The sequence below is a fragment of the Marmota monax genome, unplaced genomic scaffold (assembly GCF_021218885.2).
Source record: "Marmota monax isolate L192 unplaced genomic scaffold, Marmota_monax_Labrador192_F-V1.1 WCK01_AAM20220418_F8-fsc00049, whole genome shotgun sequence".
NCBI lineage: Eukaryota > Metazoa > Chordata > Mammalia > Rodentia > Sciuridae > Marmota > Marmota monax.
The window spans coordinates 2,923,325-2,945,350 of NW_026694221.1; the positions used below are offsets into that span (position 1 = coordinate 2,923,325).

At 36.6% G+C, this 22,026-nt stretch overlaps 1 protein-coding gene across 5 annotated transcripts in view; it reads left to right on the forward strand.

Annotated features, from left to right (window-relative positions):
* Positions 1-22,026, forward strand: part of Tdrd3 (tudor domain containing 3) — a 134,636-nt gene that overhangs the window by 80,305 nt on the left and 32,305 nt on the right. For all 5 annotated transcript variants that reach the window (XM_046466449.2, XM_046466450.2, XM_046466448.2 and 2 more), the window contains 2 exons: positions 14,165-15,015; positions 19,642-19,767. In XM_046466449.2, the coding sequence (XP_046322405.1) occupies positions 14,165-15,015; positions 19,642-19,767 (977 nt within the window). The remainder of the gene's footprint in view (positions 1-14,164; positions 15,016-19,641; positions 19,768-22,026) is intronic.

The window sequence follows — 22,026 nt, forward strand, 5'->3', positions numbered from 1 at the left end:
AAATGTGACTGATGTGCTGAAGTATAGTAGTAGATAGAAGGAAGAAAATAAGGATTTTAGAGCAACAAGAATTAAAATGGGCTCCACAAAGCCATGTCCTCATCTCCTGCATTAAATCTCCTCTCTAGGGGAAAAAAAAATCATTAGGGGTTGCACACATACTGCTTTTCTCTTGAAGTTGCTAAGAAAACACAGGGAATTAAAAAAAAAATTTCCCACAGTATGACAGTAATTATAAAAATCTTTATTTAGCAAAATTGCTTTTTTCTTCATAAAAGCCATGTTTATTCACTCTAGAAAATACTGAAGAGTACTCATTTATCCCTTCCACAATATTATTTGGGGACTTACCAGGAGCCAGTTACTGTGTTGGAAGAGAGATACTGATAAACAAAATAGGTCAGAGATTTTTAAAATGTAGCAAAACAAAGGCTAGAACAGTTCTGGATTGTATGCTGCCCTGCTGGTACTATAGTAGCACAGAAGAAGGGTTTCTGACTCAGTAGTAGGGGTTGGGGAATATGGTTCTGTTAGAAAAGGTAATATCTAACCTGAGACCTGAGGAGAAACTGGAGAGAAGAGGCTTGGGACATGTCCAGGTGCTGTGCGGGCATGGACATGTGTATGTATGCTTGCGCACAGTGTACACAACTAATAAATTGAAAATACTCAGAATAAGACTCATCACTTGCACCACAAAACAAAACTCTGTTGTAGGGTAACTGTTGTTAACTGATGGAGAAAGGCAAAACTGTGGCTAGAAAAACCCTTTCTTTGAAAAGGACATTACAAATATTAAATTTTTTCTAATTGTAATAGCATGTTTATGGTATGAAATTTAATATGTTTACAGAAAAGGAAAAGGAGAAGAGTCACCTAAATTACCCAACCAGATGTAGTCCTAGAGCTTTGTCCAACTAGTGCTTCTTTTATCCCTGGCAAAAATAATATTTTTATGGTAATCCTAACCTGAGTTCCAGAATAGTGAAGATAACTCATAGTTATTAATGATTTAATGTTAGTAGAATAATGGTGGTTTTGCTTGAAGATAGGTATGTGAGAGGGAGGTTAATAGCTGGGCTTGGAACCTGAATGGATGGTCAGTCTCTGCTCTACCTTGTGCTAGTGGTCTTATGGGGCAGACCGCTCAGAAAACATACCAAGTCCATTTTGTCCTAATGGGAGAGTCTTTATTTAGCCTGCCGGCTGGTGACTGCTCCCCACAGGACCCATAACTCATAACTGTCTTTGCAAGGAACAGCCTTGAGCCTGAGCATTTCAGGGTCTTTAAAGGCAAAAACCACATCCAGGTTGACATAGCTGCAAACAAGCAGGGGTATAGAAACTGAATTGAGCAGTTAGCAAAACAATGCAGTGGGTACATTGGTATTTCCCACAGGATTTTCCAGGTTGACATAGCATCAAGCAAGCAGAAGGGAAGTGTCACCTAAGTTACCCAACCAGATATAGTCCTAGAGGACTAGTTGTACTAGTTGAGTACAAGTTAGAGAATGGTTACTAATGTCTAGACAATCAATCTCTGACAGAGTCATTGCCCAAGAAAAATGGGAACTAAAGAGAGAACAATTTTACATTGTATAAGAATTGCCATTTTGTGTTGCCAAACATGCTATACTAAGCAACTATTGATAGGTACAGAGGCAGAGTGTTCCCATGGGAGAAGCATTCCTTATATGACATGGAGTCTCAGGGTAAAATGGAGCCTGTATGGTCATTGCCCATATAGCCTGACCCATAACAGTTTGTGACCTTGGCCAAAGCCTCCTCAACGTCCTTATCTGTAAAACGGGGGTATTATTGTGTCCTAAAGTAAGCCAGCCAGCCCTTCCTTCCTTCCTTCCTTCCTTCCTTCCTTCCTTCCTTCCTTCCTTCCTTCCTTCCTTCCTTCCTTCCTTTTTCTTAGACGACTTTTTTTTTTTTGTATTATTGCATTTTGAGCATGGTGGGAGGGGGCATCTTTGCACTTGTGTTGTTGCTGAATGTTGCACTATGTCTTAGAGTTCTCATGATTTGTTTATTTATAGTTGGAATTATCTGCTTTATGACCCCTAGTTTTTAAATTTACTTTTCTCTGTCATGGTGGTTTTGGATACTAAAAAACTTAATTTTTTGAACATAAAGTATAAGAAATATGTTTATTTTAAACTTAGTCTTCTGTTTAATGTGTGCCATAGTTATGAAAGAATTTGAGAACAAAAAAACAACAGTATATCTTTGATTAATTGATCAAAGAAAATTGTCATGTGAGATTAAAAAAACTAGTGTTAATTTATGTGTGATCATTGTTTCTTGGATTTGGTATTTTTATTAGAGTAAGTGGATACCAATTTGGGGATATTAGAATGTATAGTATTTTCCCTTTGAAATTAATTATTAATGATGATTATATTTTCATTTAGAATTCATGAAGCAGGTTACTAGCCCAGGATCTTTGTATGTATTATTCCCTCCTCTTGGGCTACTTAAGTTTCCATGCTTTCATAGCATTCTCATTTTTTTTTTAATTTTCTTTTAGTTGCCAACAGACTTTATCTATCTATCTATCTATCTATCTATCTATTTATTTATTTCCTGTGTGCTGAGGATCAAACCCAGGGCCTCACACATGCCAGACAAGCACTCTACCACTGAGCCACAACTCCAGCCCTTTCTTCTCATTATTTAGGGCTCAACTGGAAACATCACTGCTTCAGAGAGATTTTTTTTTCTACTACATTGGTGTAACCTGTCAATTTTATCTTAGTAGCCTGTTTAGTTCCTTCATATATTTTGTCAGTTTTAAGCTGTGATGTTCTGTTTATATATTTGCTGTCTGCCTCTTCCCAATAAAACTGAAGTACCACAGAATAGGGGGTATAGTTCCTTAGCCTATTGCTTCATAAATAGTGACTTAGGAGAGTGTTGACCCATCTTTAGTCAGTGTCCACTAAATATAATGAGTAACTGAGAGAAGGAAAGAGAGAAATAATATCTTTCTTATTGTACAGGGCCACACAGCTGCTCAGAGGGAGCACTAGGATTTAATTCTAGTGGTCATTTTACTTCCAAAGACCCTCATGGACCTTTCGGAAAGTAATTTTACATATTTTTTCAAATTGAGTCTTCACCATAATCCTGTGGTGTAGGTATCATTGTCCACACATTATAAGATGAGGAAACTAGAGTTTTTGTGCTGTTGTCAAAGACTCATTACTAGGAAGTAGGAGGGCAGTTTATTTATTTATTGATTGATTTATTTCTTAAAATTTTTTATTGTTGGTTGTTCAAAACATTACATAGTTCTTGATATATCATATTTCACACTTTGATTCAAGTGGGTTATGAGCTCCCATTTTTACCCCGTATACAGATTGCAGAATCACATCAGTTACACATCCATTGATTTACATATTGCCATACTAGTGTCTGTTGTGTTCTGCTGCCTTTCCTATCCTCTACTATCCCCCCTCCCCTCCCCTCCCCTCCCCTCTTCTCTCTCTGCCCCCTCTACTGACATTCATTTGTCCCCCTTGTATTATTTTTCCCTTTCCCCTCACTTCCTCTTGTATGTACTTTTGTATAACTCTGAGGGTCTCCTTCCATTTCCATGCAATTTCCCTTCTCTCTCCCTTTCCCTCCCACCTCTCATCCCTGTTTAATGTTAATCTTCTTCTCCTGCTCTTCATCCCTACTCTGTTCTTAGTTACTCTCCTTATATCAAAGAAGACATTTGGCATTTGTTTTTTAGGGATTGGCTAGCTTCACTTAGCATAATCTGCTCTAATGCCATCCATTTCCCTGTAAATTCTATGATTTTGTCATTTTTTAATGCAGAGTAATACTCCATTGTGTATAAATGCCACTTTTTTTTTATCCATTCATCTATTGAAGGGCATCTAGGTTGGTTCCACAGTCTTGCTATTGTGAATTGTGCTGCTATGAACATCGATGTAGCAGTGTCCCTGTAGCATGCTCTTTTTAGGTCTTTAGGGAATAGACCAAGAAGGGGAATAGCTGGGTCAAATGGTGGCTCCATTCCCAGCTTTCCAAGAAATCTCCATACTGCTTTCCAAATTGGCTGCACCAATTTGCAGTCCCACCAGCAATGTACAAGTGTACCCTTTTCCCCACATCCTCGCCAGCACTTGTTGTTGTTTGACTTCATAATGGCTGCCAATCTAACTGGAGTGAGATGGTATCTTAGGGTGGTTTTGATTTGCATTTCTCTGACAGCTAGACATGGTGAGCATTTTTTCATGTACTTGTTGATTGATTGTATGTCCTCCTCTGAGAAGTGTCTGTTCAGGTCCTTGGCCCATTTGTTGATTGGGTTGTTTGTTCTCTTATTGTCTAATTTTTTGAGTTCTTTGTATACTCTGGATATTAGGGCTCTATCTGAAGTGTGAGGAGTAAAGATTTGTTCCCAGGATGTAGGCTCTCTATTTACCTCTCTTATTGTATCTTTTGCTGAGAAAAAACTTTTTAGTTTGAGTAAGTCCCATTTGTTGATTCTAGTTATTAACTTTTGTGCTATGGGTGTCCTATTGAGGAATTTGGAGCCCGACCCCACAGTATGTAGATCGTAGCCAACTTTTTCTTCTATCAGACGGCGTGTCTCTGATTTGATATCAAGCTCCTTGATCCATTTTGAATTAACTTTTGTGCATGGCGAGAGAAAGGGATTCAGTTTCATTTTGTTGCATATGGATTTCCAAAAATATACCCTGTTCAAGGAGGGCAGTTTATTTGGTTTTAAGCTCAGTGTTCTCTACAGTAAGTCAGAGATGGTTTTTTATAAGCTTACTTTTCTTTTGCATTGTACCAGGCTTTCCCTGCAATCATTTGAACTCTGTCTAAATGTACCCCAATGTGTTTTAATGCAGACCTCTCCTACAGAAGGCAGAAGACTACATTTTTTGTTTAATGTTGCACTCTTAGCTAAGCAGAAGTGATAGGGTTAAACAGGTAGTAATTGTGAACATAAAGGCTTTTTCTATTCTCAGTGTTTTTAGTAACTCTTTTACCAAATATTTACTGAGTGCCATGTGTTTGTCTGACTTGTGGCAAGTAAACACTGAAGCAAACAATACTGAATATACCTTCAACTTGGCTGTCATGTAACAGTGTTTAAAAAATGTACTACTAACAGAAATCAATGAGATACCTCTATGCATTCACTTGGAAAGATGCTGGGTTAGTAAGCCTCTCTGTGACAAATACTTGAGAATAACAACTTAGAGGAGAAAAGATTTAATTTGGCTCATAGTTACAGAGATTTCAGTGCATTGTTGGCTGGCTCCATTGCTTTGGGCTTGAAGCAAGATAGAATGTTATGGTGGAAGAGCATGATGAGGAAAAGTGTTCTCTTCATGAAGCCAGGAAACAGAAAGACAGAAAGGGAGAGGCAGTTTGAGATAATAAGGCATTAAGGGCAAGACATATTCCCCAGGGGCACTCCCCCAGTGACCTACTTCCTCCAGGAATGTCCCACATGCCTACAGTTTACACTACCTTCTGTCATTCATTCAGCTATCAGTGGATTGATATCAATCCACTGAAGAGGTCCGAGCCCTTAAGATTCTATCCCCAAATGTCTCACCTCTGAATCCTGCTGTACTAGAAACCAATCCTTTAATGTGTGAGCTTTTGGGAGACATTCCACATCTGAACCATAACAGATACCCATGCTGTTATGGTTGATTTAAAAAGTACATTGCAGCCTGTAAGATATAACATATTTACTTTTTTTGTTTTTTAAAAAACTAAATATGCAGGATATATCTGTATGAATTGCATTTAAGAAAATAACCTCTGATACCATTATTAATGGCTATATCTACAAGTGGGATTAGAAAGACATATTTCTTATGATAGGACTATAAGTAATTTTTAAATTTCTAAAAATTTCTTAGCATTTTTTATGCAGAAAAATTTTAAAGGTTGTATATATATACATATATATGTGTATATATATATTTAATCTGGAGAATGTTTCTAATATATTTAAGTGAATAACAATATTTGATTTTCTTTTTTGTCTCACCTCTTTTTTTTTCCCCCCAACTCTTCTTGATTTTCTGATGTATCTAAATTTTCTCTATGCTATGACTTTTATAACATGGCAATGAAGGGGTTTTATTAAAGCATTCTTCCTGCTCTGCTTTCAACAAGAAAAAATAAACAAAAACTAAAGCAAGTTTAGGATTCTAAGTAAAGGAGGGAATTGTGGTACTGCAAATTTGTAAATAAGGAAGTATCTTATAATCTAATTACCATTTTTTATGGTTGCCATTAAGTTTATTTGCTTAATTGTGGTGCTAATGATAATAATTACCATAAAAACAATAGTTCATATTTATTGAAAGTTACTTTTATTGAAGCCAGATACAATTCTAAGAACTTTGTATGGAGAATATATATATATATATATATATGTATATATATGCATACACACACAAACACACAGGGTTAATCTTCTAAAATATATACTTTGTTCTTATCCCCATCTTTTTTTTGTTGTTCTTTTTTTTTAATTTTTTATTGTTGGTTGTTCAAAACATTACATATTTCTTGATATATCATATTTCACACTTTGATTCAAGTGGGTTATGAACTCCCATTTTTACCCCATATACAGATTGCAGAATCACATCAGTTACACATCCATTGATTTACATATTGCCATACTAGTGTCTGTTGTGTTCTGCTGCCTTTCCTATCCTCTACTATCCCCCCTCCCCTCCCCTCTCCTCCCCTTTTCTCTCTCTACCCCCTCTACTGTCATTCATTTGTCCCCCTTGTATTATTTTTCCCTTTCCCCTCACTACCTCTTGTATGTACTTTTGTATAACCCTGAGGGTCTCCTTCCATTTCCATGCAATTTCCCTTCTCTCTCCCTTTCCCTCCCACCTCTCATCCCTGTTTAATGTTAATCTTCTTCTCCTGCTCTTCGTCCCTACTCTGTTCTTAGTTACTCTCCTTATATCAAAGAAGACATTTGGCATTTGTTTTTTAGGGATTGGCTAGCTTCACTTAGCATAATCTGCTCTAATGCCATCCATTTCCCTGCAAATTCTATGATTTTGTCATTTTTTAGTGCAGAGTAATACTCCATTGTGTATAAATGCCACATTTTTTTTATCCATTCGTCTATTGAAGGGCATCTAGGTTGGTTCCACAGTCTTGCTATTGTGAATTGTGCTGCTATGAACATCGATGTAGCAGTGTCCCTGTAGCATGCTCTTTTTAGGTCTTTAGGGAATAGACCAAGAAGGGGAATAGCTGGGTCAAATGGTGGCTCCATTCCCAGCTTTCCAAGAAATCTCCATACTGCTTTCCAAATTGGCTGCACCAATTTGCAGTCCCACCAGCAATGTACAAGTGTACCCTTTTCTCCACATCCTCGCCAGCACTTGTTGTTGTTTGACTTCATAATGGCTGCCAATCTAACTGGAGTGAGATGGTATCTTAGGGTGGTTTTGATTTGCATTTCTCTGACAGCTAGACATGGTGAGCATTTTTTCATGTACTTGTTGATTGACTGTATGGCCTCCTCTGAGAAGTGTCTGTTCAGGTCCTTGGCCCATTTGTTGATTGGGTTGTTTGTTATCTTATTGTCTAATTTTTGGAGTTCTTTGTATACTCTGGATATTAGGGCTCTATCTGAAGTGTGAGGAGTAAAGATTTGTTCCCAGGATGTAGGCTCCCTATTTACCTCTCTTATTGTTTTTTTTGCTGAGAAAAAACTTTTTAGTTTGAGTAAGTCCCATTTGTTGATTCTAGTTATTAACTTTTGTGCTATGGGTGTCCTATTGAGGAATTTGGAGCCCGACCCCACCGTATGTAGATCGTAGCCAACTTTTTCTTCTATCAGACGGCGTGTCTCTGATTTGATATCAAGCTCCTTGATCCATTTTGAATTAACTTTTGTGCATGGCGAGAGAAAGGGATTCAGTTTCATTTTGTTGCATATGGATTTCCAGTTTTCCCAGCACCATTTGTTGAAGATGCTATCCTTCCTCCATTGCATGCTTTTAGCCCCTTTATCGAATATAAGATAGTTGTAGTTTTGTGGATTGGTTTCTGTGTCCTCTATTCTGTACCATTGGTCCACCTGCCTGTTTTGGTACCAGTACCATGCTGTTTTTGTTACTATTGCTCTGTAGTATAGTTTGAAGTCTGGTATCGCTATACCGCCTGATTCACACTTCCTGCTTAGCATTGTTTTTGCTATTCTGGGTCTTTTATTTTTCCATATGAATTTCATGATTGCTTTCTCTATTTCTACAAGAAATGCCGTTGGGATTTTGATTGGAATTGCATTAAACCTATAGAGAAATTTTGGTAATATCGCCATTTTGATGATGTTAGTTCTGCCTATCCATGAACAGGGTATATTTTTCCATCTTCTAAGATCTTCTTCTATTTCTCTCTTTAGGGTTCTGTAGTTTTCATTGTATAAGTCTTTCACCTATTTTGTTAGGTTGATTCCAAGTATTTTATTTTTTTTTGAAGATATTGTGAATGGAGTGTTTGTCCTCATTTCCATTTCAGAGGATTTGTCGCTGATATACAGGAATGCCTTTGATTTATGCGTGTTGATTTTATATCCTGCCACTTTGCTGAATTCATTTATTAGCTCTAATAGTTTCTTTGTAGACCCTTTTGGGTCTGCTAGGTATAGAATCATGTCACCTGCAAATAGTGATAATTTAAGTTCTTCTTTTCCTATTTTTATGCCTTTAGTTTCTTTCATCTGTCTAATTGCTCTGGCTAGTGTTTCGAGAACTATATTGAACAGAAGTGGAGAGAGAGGGCATCCCTGTCTTGTTCCAGATTTTAGAGGGAATGCCTTCAATTTTTCTCCATTGAGAATGATGCTAGCCTGAGGCTTAGCATAGATTGCTTTTACAATATTGAGGTATGTTCCTGTTATCCCTAGTTTTTCTAGAGTTTTGAACATAAAGGGATGCTGTACTTTGTCAAATGCTTTTTCCACATCTATCGAGATGATCATATGGTTCTTATTTTTAAGTCTGTTGATGTGGTGAATAACATTTATTGATTTCCGTATATTGAACCAGCCTTGCATCCCAGGGATGAATCCTACTTGATCATGGTGCACTATTTTTTTGATATGTTTTTGTATCCGATTCGCCAGAATTTTATTGAGGATTTTTGCATCTAGGTTCATTAGAGATATTGGTCTGTAGTTTTCTTTCTTTGAAGTGTCTTTGTCTGCTTTAGGTATCAGGGTGATGTTGGCCTCATAGAATGAATTTGGAAGTTCTCCCTCTTTTTCTATTTCCTGAAGTAGCTTGAAAAGTATTGGTATTAGTTCCTCTTTAAAGGTTTTGTAAAACTCTGCTGTATACCCATCCGGTCCTGGGCTTTTCTTAGTTGGTAGTCTTTTGATGGTTTCTTCTATTTCCTCAATTGATATTGGTCTGTTTAGGTTGTCTATATCCTCCTGACTCAATCTGGGCAGATCATATGACTTAAGAAATTTATCTATGCCTTCACTATCTTCTAATTTATTGGAGTGTAAGGATTCAAAAATAATTTTTGATTATCTTCTGTATTTCTGAAGTGTCTGTTGTGATATTGCCTTTTTCATCCCGTATGCTAGTAATTTGAGTTCTCTCTCTTCTTCTCTTCACTAGCATGGCTAAGGGTCTGTCGATTTTGTTTATTTTTTCAAAGAACCAACTTTTAGTTTTGTCAATTTTTTCAATTGTTTCTTTTGTTTCGATTTCATTAATTTCAGCTCTGATTTTCATTATTTCTTGCCTCTACTTCTTTTGCTGTTGTTTTGCTCTTCTTTTTCTAGGATTTTGAGATGAAGTATGAGATCATTTATTTGTTGTTTTTTTTTTTTTAAGGAATGAACTCCAAGCAATGAATTTTCCTCTTAGAACTGCTTTCAATGTGTCCCATAGATTCCGATATGTTGTGTCTGTGTTTTCATTTATCTCTAAGAATTTTTAAATTTCCTCCTTGATGTCTTCTATAACCCGTTGATCATTCAGTAACTTATTGTTCATTCTCCAAGTGATGCATGCTTTTTCCTTCCTTCTTTTATCGTTGATTTTCAGTTTCATTCCATTATGATCAGATAAGATGCATGGTATTATCTCTACTCCTTTATATTGTCTAAGAGTTGCCCTGTGACATAATATATGATCTATTTTTGAGAAGGATCCATGTGCTGCTGAGAAAAAAGTGTAACTGCTTGATGTTGGGTGGTATATTCTATATATGTCAATTAAGTCTAGGTTATTAATTGTGTTATTGAGTTCTATAGTTTCCTTATTCAACTTTTGTTTGGAAGATCTGTCCAGTGGGGAGAGAGGTGTGTTGAAGTCTCCCATGATTATTGTATGGTGGTCTATTAGACTCTTGAACTTGAGAAGAGTTTGTTTGATGAACATAGCTGCACCATTGTTTGGGGCATATATATTTATGATTGTTATGTCTTGTTGGTGTATGGTTCCCTTAAGCAGTATGTAGTGTCCCTCTTTATCCCTTTTGATTAACTTGGGCTTGAAATCTATTTTATTTGATATGAGTATGGACACACTTGCTTGTTTCCGAAGTCCATATGAGTGATATGATTTTTCCCAACCTTTCACCTTCAGCCTATGTATGTCTTTTCCTATCAAATGCGTCCACCGGTCGGTCGCAGGTCTGCCTACCTTGCGGGCACGGGCGGCGGCTCTGCTCTGCCCCTACTCCAAATGGGGTGACGTGTCTGTCGCACCGGCAGGCCACTGGGCCTGTCCCGCTGGTCGGTCGCAGGTCTGCCCACCTTTCGGGCACGGGTGGCGGCTCTGCTCTGCCCCTACTCCAATTAGGGTGTCGTGACTACCACGCCGGCAGGTCTCTGGGCCTGTTCCTGGCGCGGGCGGCAACTCTGCTCTGCCCCTACTCCAATTGGGGTGACGTGTGTACCACGGCGGCAGGCCGCTTGGCCTGGTCCGCCGGTCTGTCGCAGGTCTGCCTACCTTGCAGGCGCAGGCGGCGGCTCTGCCCTGCCTCTCCTACCATGCCCGCGGACCGCTGGGCCTGATCTGCAGGTTGGTCGCAGGTCTGCCCACCCTGCGGGCATGTGTGGCGGTTCCGCTCTGCCCCCACTCCAATTGGGGTCACGTGACTACCACACCGGCGGGGCCTGATCTGGGCTCAGGCGAAGGCTCTGCTCTGCCCCTACTCCAGTTGGGTTGACGTGTGTACCACGCTGGCAGGCTGCTGGGCCTGACCCGCCAGTCTGTCACAGGTCTGCTTACCTTGCAGGCGCGGGCGGCGGCTCTGCCCTGCCCCTCCTACCACGCCCGCGTACCACTGGGTCACAGGTCTGCCCACCTTGTGGGCGCGTGTGGCGGCTCCGCTCCGCCCCCTCTCCAATTGGGGTCACGCGACCACCACGCCAGTGAGCCGCTGGGCCTGCTCCGGGCGCAGGCAGCGGCCCGGCTCCTCCCCTCTGGCTCGACGACAAAGCGAGAGAGACTCGGGTGTCTGTGACTCACCCTCCCTACCAGGAGACCTACTGTTTCTGTCGCCGCTGGTATTGATGAAGTTCTCTCCTCCGCTGCTTTCTGATGACATCAGATCTCTGCCTTGTTGGTATCCTCTGCGAATGGCAGCATTTCGTTCCCTTTGCCGGGTGACCAAAGCAACGGGTGAGTCCTGACCGGCCCTCACAGGCCCCGTCTCAGTCCTGTTGCCACTGCCCACGAAGGCTCGGTTGGTATTTAACTCCACAGTACTCAGCAGGACCCGGACCGAGAAGCAGTTTCCGCGGGCTCCTTAGCCCTGGGCCAGAGCAGTTCCGGGAGCCGGAACTCGGCCGCTCCGTGCTCGGTGTATGCTTTGATAAGAGCAGGCTCCAAGAAGCAGTTTCTGCAGGTTATTTAGCACTGAGCCTCAGTAATCTGTCTGCAAGCCGCAGGCGAATGGCAGCCTGAAATTACCTATTCTATGGCTGAATGAGCTGGGATCAGTCGAAAACTGGGATGGTGACGTCAGCTCTCCAAGATGGTGGCCGCTGGCCTCCTCTGTGGTCTGACCGGTGTGAAGAACCGAATTGGACCGCTTCCTTCCCCTGTCTCGAACCCAGAATTCAGCACTGAGTACGGTGCTTGCACGGCTGGCAGAAACTGCAGCGCTGTATCCCTGCGTCGCTATCTCCTCGTTTCCCAGCGCTCGCTGCAGACTCTAGCCGCTGGGCGATTTGTTGAATAAGCAGTGTTACCCTCTGTGCGACAAATCTCTCGCGTTTGAGTCCCCGTAGCCGATCCTCGTGCGATGGAAATCCTTCCTCCAGATTCCGGAGCACCCCACTATTGCTGGAAATTCCTAACAAGATAGCCTTTAGCAGTCCTGACTCGTCATTCTCCCACACAGTGACGTGGCGCACGGGGGTAATGCACTCTCCTCGCCGCCGTCTTCTTCCGTTTCTTATCCCCATCTTAAAGATGAGGTTCAGAAAAGTTAGTTATCTTGCCTAAGGTTTTAGAGCCTAGTAAATGGCAGACCTATGGTAGATGCTATGCTATTTTTAAGTGCCATTTTGTGAGCTTCTAAATACTAGTCCAACTGTAATGTTTTTTAATTTTTTGCAGTTATTGAAAAGAAATTATTATTTTTAGGTCAGAATTCTGGTAGTTCTAGTATCCAAATTTATTTTTCAGCCTATCAAGGATTGTTAAAGAACATTGTAATTTCTGTATTTCCCAAAAATGAACAGATACAGGAGAAAAAATTGTAGCTAATATGTTGTTGGTTACATTCTGGCTTTGTTTTTTTGTCTGTTTATTTAATGGTTTGTTTCTTTTTCTTTTTCTGAGTAGGCAGCTTGACATATAGGAAAAATCTTGGCCTTTTGCTCCATTTAGATTTTACTTTAATTCTTGTTCAGCATTTTCTAATGCAAGTCTTTTATTGAGGCGCATTACTTTGTTTCTTCTCTTGTAAAATAATGCTAATAATAATGCCCTTTCAGGGTGGTTGTAAGGGGTACATGACATAAAGTAGGCAAAAGATCTTTAATGTATAAATGTTTTACAAAATAAAAAAAACTGTGAAAATTCTCAGATCAATGTGATAAATATTTCTTAATGAGACCCTGTCTCAAAAAAAAATAAATAAAAATAAAAAGGACTGGGTATGTAGCTCAGTGGTAAAGCACTCCTAGGTTTAATATGCAGTGCCAAAACAAAAGGAAAAGAATTGTTATCTGCATTGTTTATGGTGTAGGACAAAGGAAACATTGTTCACCAAAGACAAATCAATGTATTTGATAATAATGTTATAAGCATGCTATGTGAAAAAAAAGAGGAAGATAGAAATAGAATTCAAATTACTACATGAAATACAGCCATAATATATTATCTATTATTATGTATTTACCATGTTACTACTTTTGGTTTCAAGTTGGATATTACCTGTATTATTATGCTTAGTAAGATTTTTGATGCTCTTTTCTGTATTTTTAAGTAGTACATGCTCTTAATTAGTTTGATAGGTCAAGAAATTATTTTTCTATAATAGCATATCTGTTTGAAATATAAACAGCCATTCAGATCCAGAAATATTTAAGAAGGAACATATTTGCAAATGCTCTAATATGAATGATAATGATAGCTGTACATATGTAAATTAGAGCAGGATTCAGAAAGGGGAACAAGTGTTATACAGTTTCATAGTCGTTTCTGAGTTAGCAATTTGAAGTTTTATTTCATTAATATTTTGGGACATGAATTACCAGAATAGCTTATATAGATAATTATATTATAAAAATGGAAACATTCAGCAACAAAGACAAATGACTTTTCTACCATTTTTTCTTAGTTCACATCATTGCTTTACTCATCCAATGGTGCTAACCTAAGACAATCCTATTTTAGAAATACAGGATTCTAAAGGGCTGGGGATGTGGCTCAAGTGGTAACGCGCTCACCTGGCATGCACGGGGCGCTGGGTTCGATCCTTAGCACCACATAAAATAAAATAAAGATGTTGTGTCCGCTGAAAACTGAAAAATAAATATTTTTAAAAAAACAAGTAAAGAATTAAAATTATGAGGTAGGAAAGTGGAGGAAGGTATTAAAGTAGTAATTCCATAATTTTGCATTAATATGATAATTTTTGATGTATTACCTTTCAGAACCTAAGTCACAGCTGCAACAATTTCATCAGGGACAGCACAGAATGTCAAGTACTGAACAAAATGGAGTAAAAGATAATAATCAACCAAGACATCTTCCTCGAAGTGATACCAGGCAGCCACGAAATGAAAAACCTCCTCGTTTTCAAAGAGACACCCAAAATCCAAAGGCACTTTTAGAAAGCAGTGGATTACCTAGAAATAGAGCTTCTGAAAGACCTAGTACTTCTTCAGGATCTGAAGTATGGGCTGAAGAAAGAATCAAGTGTGATCGACTATATTCTAGATATGACAGAACTAAAGATGCTTCATATCCTCTAAGCTCTCAGCACAATGATGGTGCTTTTAAAAAAAGAGAGAACTCTATGAAAAGCAGATCAGGAAAAGGCCCATCTTATTCAGAGGCAAAAGAAAATCCACTTCCTCAAGAATCCATAGATTATAATAACCAAAAACGTGGGAAAATAGAAAACCAAACAGGTAATCCTGATCATTTTTATGACAGGAAATCACGAACAATAAACAATGAAACTTTCAGTGGTGTGAAAATTGAAAAACATTTTAATGTAAATACTGATTACCAAAATTCTGTCCGAGCTAATAGTTTCATTGGTGTTCCAAATGGAGAGACAGAAATGCCACTGAAAGGAAGACGAGTAGGACCAATTAAGCCTGGAGGACCTGTCACAGCTACACCTTATGATGAGAAAGTATTTTACAATAGTGGGCCCAAAAGAAGATCAGGCCCAATTAAGCCAGAAAAAGTGCTAGAATCATCTATCCCTGTGGAGTATGCAAAAATGTGGAAACCTGGAGATGAATGTTTTGCACTTTATTGGGAAGACAACAAGGTATGAATGCTATAAACATGTTAAGTACTAATATTCCCAAATGTAACATTCTGGTGGGAATTTATAGAAAGCCATTACTTGGAACTGTGTATTTGGTTCTGCACTTGTACTTGTTTAAAGCCTTTAAACAGTTTTATAGTTTATAAAAGAGAAATATTTAATTTTTTTATGGATGCTTAGACATCTTTCCCTTAAGATTTGATTAAGTTAGGTTTAATTTTAGCTTTCATGTCATAAAATTATAGCAGTGATTAAGCATAGTCTAACTTTATTTCACTTGTCATTTGCTGACTTATAAATGTTTTTCATTTTAGTAAAATTTTACTGATTCATAAGGAACAAATTTGTTGTGTGGTACAGAATAAAATTCTGCAGATTTTCATTTAAAGAGAACATATACATTCAGGCTACTTAAAAAAAATTAAGAGCATGTGATTAATTATTTACCTTATAATAAATGATTTAATGTTTATTAGATTGATAATTTAGAGGTTTTAATTTTTACATTATATGGTAACTGAAAGGGAAAGAAGGAAGTTGGGAGAAAAGGAAAAGATAAAATCAGAACAAGCAGGAATCTAGCAGATCAAGTAAGACCTTAGCCAGAGAAGGCCAACACGCAAGAACAAGAAAGGCATGGACAGAAAGCCCCTTGGAGAGAAGTATTTTGTACATTCTCCTTTTACCCAACATGTTTTTAACCAACTGCTCTTCTTATCATTGAGGGCTTGAGCTGAACATCAGCTCCTAGAAGAAGCATCTATGATTTCCCTCAAAAGTGATTTTCCTTCTCAATGCTTTATTCACTTTAATTTTAAACTTACCATAATTTATAAATATTTTTGGTTTTGATTCCTCAATTGGTATCTTTCTCCTCTGCCTTACTATTAAATTCTTTAAAGGCAGGATTATGCCTGGTTTACTCCTCCCTACAGCATAGGGTTTTTTTGTTTTTTTTTTTAATTGTTGACTATTGATTAGTTAACCTAGGTGGGGATACTTAACAGAAAAAAATAGAGTGGTGAGGGGTCTGAAATAAGTATTTCATAGTTAGAATTCTATTAATTGATAAAGTAAGGGTGTGTCCATGCAAGTGGGTGTGTTCATGAAAGTGTGTGGCTAACGGGGCATGGAGGTAAATGTAACTGAAGTTGTTAAGGAACTGAAATTCAGACACAGGAATTTGGATGGATCCTTTACAAGGATGCCTTAAGACTTGGGATCTGGAACCAAGCCCTGTTATATTCAATGATTATAAGGTATAAGCATGGTGTTAATCATTAGCTGATAATGGCAACAAGGGGGGGGCGGATAGGGTGGGAAATCTAGATGGCATTAACTTTTAAAGCTTTTATATGAATATGGGATAGTATTTGCTTACAAGTAGCTCCCTGTATGTCCAGCCTTTATTCAAGGAGAGAAAGAAGTAAGAAGACAAAACTGTCCGTGTGTCCTTTTTTTCTAGAAAAGCAAAAGCTTTCCCAGGAATACTAGCAAGACTTTAATTAAATCTCATTATTTGAACTATTCCAAATGGCCACTTTCTGGCTGTCAGAGAAGCTTGGAAAGTAGATGCAGTTTCTGCACTATCTAGACTCTGGTTCTACCAATTCAGACCACTTAACTTTCTAAAATTAAGGAGTTATTTGATTTGGGTAGTAGGGGGGATTCCTTACATTTAGCTATTTCTCTCTCATTATAGAGGCAAGAGAAAGTGGTTAGTCTTTATCAAACCAACATTGATTTCTTGAAAGGGAATTCCCACTGTGTCAGATGCTTTTGTGAATGACTAAGGTGAGGTTCATGGAAGCATGTTTTCTCTAGGGACAATGTGAAGTTGTTGATGACCTGGTTTGTAAATATTCAGGCTTTCCACTGAAATCTCACAAAGATTGTGGAAGTAAAGGCAAAGCTTAAAACCAGCCCTCCACAGGAATATGGACATCTCCTACACTATGTAGCCCTGCTGAAAAGAAAGAGAAAAAATTAGCATGAGTGATTGACTACCCACAAATGAAACAGCAGAGAGGAATAACAGGTCTGCATCTATTCAGATAATTGGACTTAGCAAGCAAATTCCTTCAACAAATATTAACTGAGTATTGAACAAAACATTATGAGTAGCTGCTAAGTGCCAGGTGCTTGGAATATATAAGATAATTCTGTCATAATAATAATAATAATGCTGTCACTCAAATGCTTCCAAATACCTGATAGGATAAAGTTTTAATCTTAATTATAATTATCTATAAAAATTGGTAATAATTAATTTATCTATTACCTTAGTTGAATACGTTTTAAAAAAACCCTAGCCTGGTTATGGTGGTTCACAGCTGTAATCCCAGCAGCTCAGAAGTCTGAGGCAGGAGGATTACAAGTTCAAAGCCAGCCCTCTCTTAAAATAAAAAAGGGCTAAGTATGTGGTTCAGTGGTTAAGTACCCTGGGTTCAATTCCTAGTACCATAAATATGAACTGAAAAAATTAAAAATAAACTTCTAGAACATAGTACCGAATACCCAAAATGTTTCAAGCTATGAGAGTGTTCTTAGAGTAACTGGATAATATTTTAAGGTGACTACTTTTTAAAAATTGTATACTTTCAGTTTAGGATAAGGACTATAGACTCTTAACTATATTATACTCTTAAGTATTGAAAATAAGATAAGCAACATTCTCCTGTGAAAGACAGAATTAGTTATCCTCTGAAACCATACTACTTAAGAGGTAGTTTTTAAATGTGTTGTCAAGAATAGAAAACTTTCCAATTTCCAACCAGAGACAAGGATGGAAATTTAAGAAAAGGAATTGACTGTAACTGTCAGTAAGAAACCATAATCTTTGTAATTGCATTGTAATGATATTTTGGAGATAATCAGTGTAATCTGTTGTTTTAAAAAATTCTTCATAATACCTTTCCTTCTTTCTAGCATTGTTTCCAAAGAAGGATCTGAGAATTGGCGGGCAATTCTCCTTCTTCATTGAGACTGCCAGACTAGTTCAGCTCTTTCTCCCCTCTGACCTGGAATATTTTAACAGCTTTCAAATTGGTTTCCTTGCCTTAAACCCCATTATTCTTAAATTTGTCATTAATAGTGCCACCATTGTGATTCTTCTCTTAGAACATGCTATTGTTTTTCCTTAAAATCTTTTACCTGCTGATGAAATACAGACTTGAGCATGCATACAGACCTTCCATTATCTGATCCTTACATACTTATCCTACATTTCTTGTTGGTTTAACCACCTTCTCACATCATAATTAATTTAAAACTGTTTTTAGTTTTTTACACTCAGCTTCATGTTTTATGTCTTTGTAACTTCCCCTGGAATACCTGTCACTGCTCTTTATTTGACTAAATGCGCTTCACCCTTGAACCCATTCCATCTACCTCAGGAAGTTTTTCCTGAGCTCCTCAGTTTAAGTGCCACATCTCTACACCTGTATTATAATACTTATATAGAAGTGGGTTTTTTTAATGAATCATTTTTCTTAAACTATAAGGTAATTTTTGTATTAAAGATTTGACTTTATTTGGGGTAGAGTTTCTTAAATGAGGCCTTTTAAAAACTCACCTCTATGTCACAAGCTGAAAATACAAACCAGATAAGTGGTATACACATCCTAAGTTCATAAGAGTATCAACTTATTTGTCTTCCTATGTCTGTTGAACTTCTTTGAACTGACTAAACCTGCAACAACCAGACCTGGGAAGGAAAACCATGGATTCACTGAACACTTTTTGTAGTACAAAATACACTAGTTAAATGTAGCTAAAAACCAATTATTTCCTTATATTCTTGGGGTAATAAGATTTTTTTTGAAGGATGTAGAAAATGTGAATTTTTATTGCCTTTATTCTGGTGAACTTTTGAAGAGATACTGTTAGTAGATATATTGTTACAGTCCAGCATCCAGCTATCCTACCTTGAAGAAAATGTTCTCTAAGAGCAAATTATTTTTTATATTTATTTCACATTCACTAAACAACTTTCAGACCTATAATTTGGGTCTTGAATGTATATTGATCTATATTGAAGAAGTACTCTATCATATGACCTACTCTCAATTATCATAACAAATTTTTAATTATAATTATTATGTAAATCAGTTCCTTACAAGTCTGTCAAATGCATGAGGTTCTCAGAGGCAAATTACACGGGATAGATTGTTTCAAACTCTACAAATCCCAGATTTGACTGAAGTGCTTATACTCCTTACTCAATATCCTTACCTTACTCCAGCCATTTGTGATAAAGAAGCAATGACCTTTTTTCTTTGTAATTTATTTTTGTTATATATTTCTCTTTTTAAAATAAATTGCTTGTTAATATATTCTGATTTGTATCTATGTATTACCTTATCAATATTAGAGGGTGAACTAATGGTAGGGTTTCTTTCTTAAAAATATTATGCATTGTCTAGTTAAACAGACCATCTTTAGAAGGCATAAAAATAGGGCCACATACATTTTTATATTAAACTTTTTGTTAAATAAACTTAAATAGCAAAAAAACTACATTATGCATTGTTATAGTGATACACCTTGAAAATCTGTATTTCCATTAACATTGCCTTGGAGTATAGCATTGATTGTCATACTTAAAATTCCTTATTCCCTTCTCAGTTTTACCGAGCAGAAGTTGAAGCCCTCCATTCTTCTGGTATGACAGCAGTTGTTAAATTCGTTGATTATGGAAACTACGAAGAGGTGCTACTAAGCAATATCAAGCCCATTCAGACAGAGGCATGGGTACGTGATCCAAATTCTGTACAAAGGCATAATCTATTTTGAAGAAAACATATAGCTCTAAAACATTAGTTATAGTCATACAAAATTTGCAAATGGAAAAATGTTTTGAATTTGTTTAAAACTAGCTACCCCAAAATATGATTTTAATTTAATAATTATTCTGAACTAAAATAAAAATGATTGCATTGGAATTACTTTTCTTGTATAATGTGCTGTTTTATTACTTTGGAAATAGGTACCCTTATTTACATGTTTGCCAAAAATTTATATTTGTAAAATGTGTTTTTATGCATATTTTGTTCTTTCCCATATTGTTATTTTAAATCTGACTAAACTATGTCCAGCAGTTGTAATAGTTAAATCTCTGTTGGATACATGTATATTGCTTACTCTTCTAGTTACATGTAAAATTTTAAAAAATACTTTAAATTATATATGAATTCACACTGCATTTGCCCCCCCTCACACACATACACACAAATATATATACAGATTAACAATAAATATCTGTTTAATAATTATTTGATTAGTTTTATTGCCAAATGTTTGTCAAATCTGTGTGATAACTTTGATGATATAATTTAGAGCTTACTGGCCTCATTTAGAGTCCATTTTATATAGAACTCATGATTTTGTATAGTTTCTCAGCCACACTTGGGCAAAAACCTGGGCATTAGAAATCTTAGAATTAGTTAAATAAAATTTTTCTTATTTTTCTCACATCTCCCTGTGGGTAGTTGTATATAAATTTATTATTGTAAGCCTAATTTGTTCCTATTTCCCTAAAATACCAAAATATGCCAGAAAATTATATTTAGAAAGTAGCCTTTATCCTTGAAGCATACATTGTTCTCTCATGAGCTGATTTTAGTTTTGGTTTTTTAAAGTTTTCTTTTGTATCTTTACTGGTTCCTCTACCCTCAAATATAAATAAAACAACAACATGGAACCTAATAGCAATAATCCATGTTAGGAGCCATGGATCTTTATTTTCTGCCTTTTTTTTTCTAAAATAAAATCATTTTCTAGATGATTTATCATCTTATATTTTATAATTTGACATTACTAATGGTTTATATGTTTACTTAAGAGATACTTTTTCTTGCTCTCATTTTATACAGTTTATCTGCTTTTCTTCTAAAAGACTGAAATACCATCAATATATAATTTATGCTTTTCTTTTCTTGGAGATATTTGATTTAACCATATATTTACTCTTGTTGTTCTCATTATAAATATTTTCATTCTATTTTTCCCATTAATATACTTAATCTAGTTTTGATGATGAAAGTAATTATTTTTTGATCTATATTTCTAGACATTAAGTTCTGGTTTGCTATTCTCTATATACTCCTAATAGGTTTTAGCCTTAATAAAGAATCAGAAATAGAATTCTTACGTTATTTAGCTTTTTAAAAAATTTTATACGCTTAGTCAGAATTTAATTCTTTTCTCCTTAAAGAAAATTTAGTTTTCTTACCTTGCTTCTTCTCACCTTTCTTTTAAAGTTCCAAGGTGATAAGGATCACATTTGTAATTCCTTACTGAACCTCTTCTGTTCAGAGCTTTTTATAGTCAGAGACTTTTCCTTTTCCCACCTTAATAGTTTTCATTGCCTTATCCTTGATTTTAAATCTATGCAAACTTAGCTGGAGAATATATTTATCAGATGTCATAGCCCATGTAATGATTCTATGCTGAACAACTATACTTCCTTTTTTTGCCTACCCATTTGTGAATACTCATCTATGATTTAGTTTGCTATTTTTAAACTCATTTTCTTTTCCTGTATTTTATTTAAAAGTCTTTTATAAGGTACTTAAAATATTTTTCAAAAAGAATCAGGATAAATCATTAAATATTTTGGAAGTGTTAGTATTTCTTTAATTCTATTTATACATAATCAAATGATTCTTAATGGTTTATAATTTTGCAAAAATGAATATTTTTTTATTTGCGTGAATAATTACCTTGGTTGAGAGAAACCTCTCCTTCTTGAAATATAGAGGCCACTAATTTAACATTTCTTCATTATTCACCATTAAAATATATATATGTGTGTGTGTGTGTGTGTGTGTGTGTGTGTGTGTGTATGTGTGCGTATACATGAAAAGCCCCTGCAGAAATATAACCTATGTGAATGTTAGTACATGTAATGTAAAGTTAGTGTGTGATTCTCTTAGCTGCCAACAGTGTTAATGTTGTGGACTGTGAGCACTTTTTCTTTTTGTGACTAGAGACTATAACATGGTTTAAATT